The 9,405-nt window shown below is 57.6% G+C and overlaps 1 protein-coding gene across 1 annotated transcript; it reads right to left on the bottom strand.

Moving 5' to 3' along the window:
• Positions 1–1,090: 1,090 nt before the first annotated feature.
• Positions 1,091–9,048, bottom strand: BNIP3 (BCL2 interacting protein 3). The gene is made up of 6 exons (XM_053949534.1): positions 8,961–9,048; positions 5,560–5,749; positions 4,867–4,951; positions 2,875–2,981; positions 2,636–2,785; positions 1,091–2,006 (listed from the first exon to the last, which is right to left on the bottom strand). Exons 1-6 carry the CDS (start codon positions 8,995–8,997, stop codon positions 1,955–1,957), a joined length of 621 nt encoding a protein of 206 aa, XP_053805509.1. The 5' UTR covers positions 8,998–9,048; the 3' UTR covers positions 1,091–1,954.
• Positions 9,049–9,405: the final 357 nt, after the last annotated feature.

Raw genomic sequence — 9,405 nt, 5'->3', positions numbered from 1 at the left:
ACAGCAGCGCTGGCCGGTTGTGGATCTCTTTTTTCAGCAGATACAAGTGGAACATCAGTAAAAAGGGTATGATGGAATCTCCTATTCCACAGCCCTGTCTGCTTGTACCACTTTAAATCAGCCTTTGACTATTCTCATGGAATTTTTACCCTTTTATCTTACACCAGGTTTTAGTGTCAAGTTTGGTACAACTGCTGCCTAGTGGAGCACCCCGGTCTAGTGAAAGGTACCCCCAGTGGCAGGGGCAGAACTGGGGGGGTCCCTCCCAACCCAAGCCCTTCTGGGACTGTTTCTGCCCCGGGCTTTGGGCAGGCCCACACGGGGAAGCGGCTGTGGGAGCTGCACCCACCCCTGCAGGGCAGGGCCGGCTCTGCCCCGGTGATGATCGTGCATCATTGAGGTGCAGCCAGCGAGGAGGGGGTGAGCAGGACACGGCAGAACCTCGCTGCCCCAGCAGCCTGCGCTGCCCCAGGAGCGTCACTCGGGGAGGAAGGAGCTGGGGGACAATGGCAGTGAAACGGGGACACTGGTTTAACCCCTTCCCTTCTCCAGCCAAAGCCCAAACGTTTGCTCAGCAGGGATCTGCTGCTCTCAGTCCCACAGGAAATGGAAGCGGCACCGGAGCATTTGGGGGTTCTGGTCCCACCTTTGCTTTTGGCTCCAGCCTCAGGGCAGAAGTTTGGATTGGAGGTTGGAAAATTTCCTTCCTGGAAAGAACTGCCCAGCCCTGGCACAGCTGCCCAGGCAGGGCTGGAGCCCCCATCCCTGGGGGGATTTCACAGCCCTGTGGATGTGGCACCTGGGGACAGGGGCAGTGCTGGCCTGGGCAGGGCTGGGCTGGTTGGACTCCATGGGCTCACAGGGCTTTTCCAGCCTCAACAATTCCATGGTTCCCAGCTCCTCAGGAGCATCAGGCCTCTGTGTGTGTGCAGTGAGTGCAGGTTACCCAGGGCCTGCTGAGGTTTGCTTGATGCTGCTTCCATGGAAACCTCTCAATTCCGTGTCAGGAAGTGACCAGTGGGAAAGGGGCAGGCAGAGGCCACGAGCCTCATCAGCCCCCGGAGAAAAAAAGGAATGAGGAAACTCTGAGTTCACCAGGAACCTTTTTATTTAAATATATAAAACATGGTATTTTGGCAAACATTCATTTTCTCATTAAATAAGGTAAAATCACTGAAGGGAAAGGCTTTGCATCAGTAAAAACCAAGGAGAAGCCACCCTGTGGTTCATCTGCCAGGGCTGGGGTCAGGTGCAGATTTATGTGGGACAGGTAAAGCCTGTAAGCGACAGCCTGCGGTAGGTACAGCAGAGTAACTGCTGGGGTTAAATAAATGTCCTGGCAAAAGCAGCTTTTAGTAGGCACTAAATCCAAATTCTACCTCTGAACTAGGACAAACTGATGGGAGTTTTACCCCCGTGCTCACCTCTTCCCACTGTGTCTCAACACCTTACACCTCCCACCGAAGTGAACTAAGCAACACCTGCCAGAGGAAAAACTGCCCGGGGCCGGTGAGAGCCCCTGGGAATTCCCGGATCCATCTGTAAGGCCACTCGAGTTTGGGCTCATCCCTCCTGGGGGGCTGCAGGAGCAGTGACAACATTCCCACCACAGGCACAGGGGCGGGCGGGATGGACACGGCCCAGCACGAGGGCTGCTGAAAGCTGGGACTGATTGAAACACGGAGCTGCTCTAATTCTCAGGTACTTCACTACAAAGCACTAAGGGACATCACAGCATCTGCCACGTGCTCTAGGGGTTGATCCAGCAGGGATTGATCCAGAAGGCTCTATGTGACACGGGAGCTCCAGCATCTCCCTTCCCATTTTTAGACTAAACTAAAACAGGACACGGACAGGACACACACACGACGGCGCCACGACCAGCTCCAACCCTCCTGTGCACCTCCTGCGCTCCAGCTGCGTCTGCTCCGCTCAGCTCCAGAGCCGGGTGCCTCTAAAAGGTGCTGCTGGAAGCCGTGGTGGTCAGGCGCCTCCCGATGTAAATCCTGCAGGCAGGGCCAGAGCACACGCTCAGCCAGGCTCTGTCTCCGTGCAGGGAACGCCCTCCCTGCCAGGCCACTGCCTCAGGAATTCCCGGCAGGAGCAGCAGGAACAAAACTGCTCCGGAGCCCAGCCCCAGCCCCAGTGACTGCCCCGGTCTGGAGCCCCTCCCCAGCTCCAGAGCCCAGCACCTGCCCCCATGCTCATGTGGAAAGGAAACGTCCTCCATCCCTCCCAGGAGGGAATTAAAACATCTACTGAGTAATTTAAAATAATATTAAATGTTTTTAAATCTGTATCAGTGGAACTTTAACATCTATTCAGTATTAGTTTTTTGCTTTGTTCATCTCCTAGTTGTGAGATTAAGAGTCTCATCTCCAGTGGAGCCAAGTGTTGTGTGACTACAGTTCCAGTGTATAGAATTCCTCAGTTCCCTGCCTCTTAATTGTTCTGAGAAATTCCCAGCCAGGGAGAAAATCAGAAAACTTCAACCATCCAGCAATACCACAGGCAAGAAGCACTTCCTGGATAACCATCTTGGACAAAGAGGGAGTTGGGACTCAGAATCAGGCCTCAAAGAAAGCAGGGAAAATATCTACTTTTTTTCTTTTTTTTTTTTCCAATTGAACCTTACCCTAGTCCAATGGCCAGCAGGTGAGAGAGCAGCAGGGATGGGAGGAAAACCTTCAGGAATTCTGCAGAGAATATTCCCCCTTTCTTCATGACACTGGTGTTCCTCATGCTGAGCGTGGCTGTGCGCCGGGGGTGCTTGAAGAGGAATTCCCTGGATTTGGGGAAGGGATGTCAGGTGTGTGCTCAGCCTGGAGGAGGAGAAGCTGCAGGAGCTCTCCCAGCAGCTGTGGCAGCACTCACTTGGGTGGGATGTTCTCGGGCCGGCTGGACCAGTCCCAGATCCAATCCGCATTCTTCCTCAGCAGCCGCTCCACCTCCCTCCTCCTCTCCAGGAAATCCTCCTCAGACTGCAACCAAGAGCCACCCCCAGGCAGCACAGCTGGCACAGCTGGCACAGCTGGCAGCTGCCCGAGCTCCTGGCTGCAGCTAGGACCACTGCCCAGGCCAGCCCTGACAGCCGCCCGCCCACCCGTCCCACGTGGGAAGCGTTCACACCCCAGGTAAGAGGGGGAGCAGGGATCCATCCTCAGAGTGGGGTGAGAATGCAAAGGCCACATCCCACATCCCAGATCCCACATCCCAGATCCCAGATCCCAGATCCCACATCCCATATCCCACATCCCAGATCCCACATCCCACATCCCATATCCCATATCCCACATCCCATATCCCAGATCCCATATCCCAGATCGCAGATCCCAGATCCCATATCCCACATCCCATATCCCACATCCCAGATCCCACATCCCATATCCCAGATCCCACATCCCACATCCCATATCCCAGATCCCACATTCCATATCCCATATCCCAGATCGCAGATCGCAGATCCCAGATCCCATATGTGCCCAAGACAAGACCGCCCTGGCAGTGAAATCCCAGAGCCCAGCATTTAATCCTCATGCACAGACCCGAAATATTCCCAGTTCCCAGTTCTGATGGACACTGGGCACAGGGACTCCTGCCCTATCCCAGTTCCCAGTTCTGATGGACACAGGGCACAGGGACTCCTGCCCTATCCCAGTTCCCAGTTCTGATGGACACTGGGCACAGGGACTCCTGGCCATGCTCAGAGCTGGCAGATGTCACTGGCTGTCCTTGTCCAGCTCCTGACAGTCCCAGTTCCAGTCCCTGGGCCATCCTGGGAGGCAGGTGAGCCTGGCCAGGTGTGTGCTCACAGAACAAGCCCCCAGCTCTGGTGCAGTGACAACACAAACGCTGAGTCAGGGCAGAGCTCCTGGCTCAGCTCAACTCCATTCCACACAGCCCAGGCCTTGGGATAAAAATAGATCCTGCTCCCAGAATTCCAACAGCTCTTGATGCGCACACACACACGGGATGGAAATAAAACTGTCCAGGCAGCTGGAACCCTGATGGCTTTCTAACTTGGGGTTATTTGTTCTCAAAGTCTAAATAATGATCTTTAAACAGCTGAGGGGTGTTCCTGACAATATAAAATAATAATAATTTCCAGTAATAATTAACTTGCAGTACCACATTTAGCTAAGCTAAAGCTGGGTCCTTGGAGTCTGGCAGGAGTTGTAGAAATGATGCAGAAAAATTCACTTCCTTGAAAGACTTCCTTCCTCAAAATGTTTTGTGAGTCATTTTTTTCATATTAAAAGCTAATTTATTACACTGAAGGCTTCAGATTTCAGCCTGTCATCCTGCAATAAGCCCTGTATTGATTAAATATGGTCAATGTATATCCTTTTCCCCACTCTTGCTGCAAATGTGTTTATTCATTTTCCTTGCAAGGTAAACAAACCTACAAAGTGAAATCAGAAAGAACAGGGAGTTTTCTAAAGCAGCAGGTATTCAGGTTTGGTATTAATTGTTACAATACCTGGAATCAAAGCTATGGCAGGGCTTGGAAACTGTGTATTTTTGGCTGCCATATTTAAGTGACTCTAGAAATTCTTGATGCTGTCGAAATATTTTTTAGAATTCCTACTGAATTGCTGGAGGTGCATTTCAGCATTGGTGGGGGATGTAGGAAATGCACCCTGCCAGCAGCCAAAGGGAGAGGGGAAATCCTCCTGAAAAATCTCAATCACAGATTGGGAAGACCAAACCAAAGCATGCCCACGTGCCAGGAACAAACAGGGCCGGCCCGGCTCTGCCAGGCTGGCTGTGAGTTGTGGAAGTCGCTGCTTCAGCAGCTTCCGCTGCTCCTGCCCAAAGCACAGGGAGGCAGAGCTCCCCTCTCCCTCCCCAAGGTGAGGGCCTTACCTGGAAGCTGTTCTTCTCCCCACTGCTGTGGCTCTCTATCTCCAGAGCTCGGTGGCTGTCCTGGGGGGTCTGCGAGCGAGGAGGGCTGCACCGGGACAGAAGCACCGGGAAAGGAGGAGGTGAGGTGCTCTGTGACACGCTGGGAGTGGGCACGTTCTGCCCATGGCCCAGGGGCTGCGTGGGCAGTGCTGCCACGGCCCAGCCACCTCAGCCACTGCTCTGATCCCCAGCCCTGTGCCCACACTGCCTGGCACTTCCACAGGAACAACAGGCAGCAAACGAGGAGTGGCAGCGGGGTTTGGATTGAATCCCCACCAGCCAGGCCAGGCCAGGCTGTTCCACATCCTGTGGAGTGTGAGTCCTGGACTTTGGCTTTTCCCAACACAGTTTAGGCTGGAAACCTCACAGTCCATCAAAATCCAGCAAAGGCATTGGTGGCACTGCCTGACCGCCTGCCCCAGGGCTGAGCTGGTGTGTGGCACTCCTGGACCTGTGCTCTGGGTTCTGAGCACACATGCACACTCGTGTTCATATGGAAACACGCATAAAACGCACACCCCACGCACACGTGTGTTCATAGGAACAGGCACCTGCATGTCAGTGCACTCATGCTCTGGGCCATCCACACGTCCTTGGCACCCCATGGTGACCCTGGCAGTGCCCGCCCCGTGCCCAGCAGAGCCCCCTGCTCACCTGTCACAGTGGGAGCTCTCCCTGGAGCTGCTCCTGCCCGACTCGTGCTGGGCGTCCAGCAGGATCTTCTCCATGTCCCCGTTGTGGATGGACAGCGAGGCTGGCACCTGCTCCTGGCTCCCCGCAGACACAGAGCTGCCACTGCCACTGCCACTGCCATTGCTGCTGAAGTGCAGCTCCACCCAGGACCCTGCTGGGCACAAAGCAGAGCTGAGCCCCACAGCCTGAGGCCTTTGCTACAGGCACCAGAGACCCTGGAGCTGTTCCTGATCCTGGGGCTGTCCCAGGCCCTGGGGCTGTCCCTGACCCTGGGGCTGTCCCTGACCCTGGGGCTGTCCCTGGCCCTGGGGCTGTCTCACACCCTGGGGCTGTCTCAGACCCTGGGGCTGTTCCTGACCCTGGGGCTGTCTCAGACCCTGGGGCTGTTCCTGACCCTGGGGCTGTCCCTGGCCCTGGGGCTGTCCCTGACCCTGGGGCTGTCTCAGACCCTGGGGCTGTCCCTGGCCCTGGGGCTGTCCCTGGCCCTGGGGCTGTTCCTGACCCTGGGGCTGTCCCTGGCCCTGGGGTTGTTCCTGGCCCTGGGGTTGTTCCTGACCCTGGGGCTGTCCCTGGCCCTGGGGCTGTTCCTGACCCTGGGGCTGTCCCTGACCCTGGGGCTGTCCCTGGCCCTGGGGCTGTCCCTGGCCCTGGGGTTGTTCCTGACCCTGGGGCTGTCTCAGACCCTGGGGCTGTCCCTGACCCTGGGGCTGTCCCTGGCCCTGGGGCTGTCCCTGGCCCTGGGGTTGTTCCTGACCCTGGGGCTGTCCCTGGCCCTGGGGCTGTTCCTGACCCTGGGGCTGTCCCTGGCCCTGGGGTTGTTCCTGGCCCTGGGGTTGTTCCTGACCCTGGGGCTGTCCCTGGCCCTGGGGTTGTTCCTGACCCTGGGGCTGTTCCTGACCCTGGGGCTGTCCCTGGCCCTGGGGTTGTTCCTGGCCCTGGGGTTGTTCCTGACCCTGGGGCTGTCCCTGGCCCTGGGGCTGTCCCTGGCCCTGGGGTTGTTCCTGACCCTGGGGCTGTCCCTGGCCCTGGGGCTGTCCCTGGCCCTGGGGTTGTTCCTGACCCTGGGGCTGTCCCTGGCCCTGGGGCTGTCCCTGGCCCTGGGGCTGTCCAGAGTGACACTGCAGGGACACAGGCCAGCCCTGTCTCCCAGCTCACAAACAGCATGGAATGCAAAGTGCAGGCAGTTGAGCTGGGAAGGCTCACAGGGCTGGGAAGCAGCTGCTCAGTAGTACATTGTGCTTCTCTCTGCACATACAGATCTTTTATTTTGGGATATGTTCCATTTTTATTGTTCAACAGAAGTCAAGAAGAAAATAATCTCAAGGGCTTTTGCTGCCAAAGTTCAGTTATTCGTTTATTGAAATTATTCTGGGCTCCAGAGCCCAGGGACTGTTTAGTGCAGCCTTTTTTCAGTCCCACTTGTAGGCGCTGCTGTGAAGCAACCGCGGGTGTGTGGCAAGGGCTGTCATGGGTTTGCTCCTAGCAGTATATTTAACACGGTCACATGGGCTTTGTTTTCCTAAGGGAGGGAATAACAGCTCCCTCCTGGGCAGGGACAGCTCGCTGCAGGGCCTGGAGCTGCTCCCTCCCTATGGAATCCTGGAATGCTTTGGGTTGGGAGGGATCCCAAATCCCACCCAGTGCCACCCCTGCCAGGGCAGGGACACCTCCCACTGTCCCAGGTGCTCCAGCCCCAGTGTCCAGCCTGGCCTTGGGCACTGCCAGGGATCCAGGGGCAGCCCCAGCTGCTCTGGGAATTCACCCTGTGCCAGGGCTGCCCACCCTGTCAGGGAACAATTCCCAATTCCCAATCTCCCACCCAGTCCTGTCCCCTGGCAGTGGGAGCCATTCCCTGGGTCCTGTCCCTCCAGCCCCCCAGAAATGAGCTCAGGGAACAGAAAACACCTGAGTTACACAAAAGCCAGAGGAACCCCACTGTGGAACAGATGTGGCCCAGCCCTAGCAGTGCACAGGGAACAGAGCAGCAGGACGGGAGCAGGAGGGCAGCAGGAATTCCCTGGATTCTGGGCAAGGATGTCTAAGGAATCAGCAGGGAAAGGAGAGACAGGAGAGTGGTGCTCAGGGAACAAAGGCACAGCAGGAACAGCTGGAGCTGCAGGGTCCCTCCCCAGCCACCCAGCAGCACAGGAGTTCACAGGGGTTCAGCTGAAGCAGGAACATCGGACCAGCAAACACATCCCAGATATCCTGGCTGGGAGGAGACTGAGGGCTCCAAAATCCAATGGCAACAGCACAAAGCCAAACTGCCTCACGTGCAGGAACCACCTGAGTATCTCCATCCTAAACACTGAGACCAGCACCTGGACAGCCAAGGTACCACAAAACCCGCTGCATAAAAACATTCCAGGCCACCGAGTTTGGAAGGGACGCTTTTCTGCAAAGCCCCTTTTCCTTTACAGCTGGTTTGTTGTTGTTGTTTGGGTTTGTCTGGGACTTTTCCCCTCCACGTGACAGTGCCTGGTATGTGGCAGGGAGTGTGCTCAGCGCCGGACAAACCCTTCCCTACCCTTTCCCCCGAAATTTATGGAAGCTCAAGTTGTTACCAAAGAACGATCACAACCACTAGAGCTCAAATTAAGGCTTCATCTGCTGAAATCTTACTGGGTACAGCGCCGGGAATGCAGGATAAAGCAGGGAGGGGACTGGGACTGCAGCAGCAAGAGGACAGAAGATGGGGTTTACAATTTTCCCTTTTTTTCCTTCTCCTTTTGGACGCTCCTCAGAGAAGGGCTGTGCTGGAGCACACGGAACAGGCTGTGATATCACCATTTAAAGATAAAAGCAGCTGTGTTTTTACGAAGCTGGAAATACAAACAGACCGAAGGCCAGGAGAGGCGATGCAGCCCGGCCAGACGAGTCCCGGCGATGGAGTCGGGACAGAGGGGTCTGTCACGATATCCCGGCCCAGGACACGTGTGCGAGCACAGACCAGCCCTGCAAAGCTTCATTTTCTTAAGATACAGCTTTCAACGCTGGGAATCAAGAAGCAGAATTCCGCAGAGCCACGAGAATGCTCCCTCAGGCCGCTCACCCCCGTGTCAGCCGCACCGTTTGTGGCTGCGCCGGGGTTTTTTCCCTTCCCCGGCGAATCCCGTGCTGTCCCACACCTGATCCCCGCCACTGACCCGCGCCCTGCCCACAGGCACATCCACCGGGCCTCTTCCCCGGGACACGGGGCGGCGGACGCGCACTGCGGCGCGCACACCTGCCACCGCAATCGGCCAATATCGCGACCCAGAAGGGCCCCGCGCGGCTCCGCCCCGAGCCCGCAGCGGCGGGGCAGTGCCCCCAGCCCGCAGGGGCCGGGCAGTGCCCGCAGCGCCGCTGCTCCGCGGCCTTACCCTGCAGGTTCTCCTCCTGAGGGCTCTGTCGCGACATGGCTGGCGGGCGGCCGGGCACGCACTGACCGCGCGCCGCCCGCCCGCCGCGGCGCCGCCGCACCGCCTCGTGACGTCAGCGCCGCGCCGCCCGCCCATTGGCCAGCGCGGCGGGGCGGGGCGGGGCGGGGGTGTGGGGCGCGCGCGCTCCCTCAGCGCCCCCCCCCGCCTCCCCCCCGGGACGCCATGATGGCGGGGAGGGAGCGGGCCCGGCGGGAAAACGGGAGAGCGGGGACGGCTCCCGCAGGACATCCCGCAGGATCCCTGCAAGACATCCCTCATAACCCCCGCAGGACATCCCTCATAACCCCCGCAGGATCCCTGCAAGACATCCCTCATGACCCCCGCAGGACATCCCTCAGGACATCCCTCATGACCCCCGCAGGACATCCCTCATAACCCTCGCAGG

The sequence above is a fragment of the Vidua chalybeata genome, chromosome 8 (assembly GCF_026979565.1).
Source record: "Vidua chalybeata isolate OUT-0048 chromosome 8, bVidCha1 merged haplotype, whole genome shotgun sequence".
NCBI classification, from domain to species: Eukaryota; Metazoa; Chordata; class Aves; order Passeriformes; family Viduidae; genus Vidua; species Vidua chalybeata.
The sequence above is the reverse complement of the archived record's forward strand: the minus strand, read 5'-3'. Positions and strand labels throughout refer to the sequence as shown.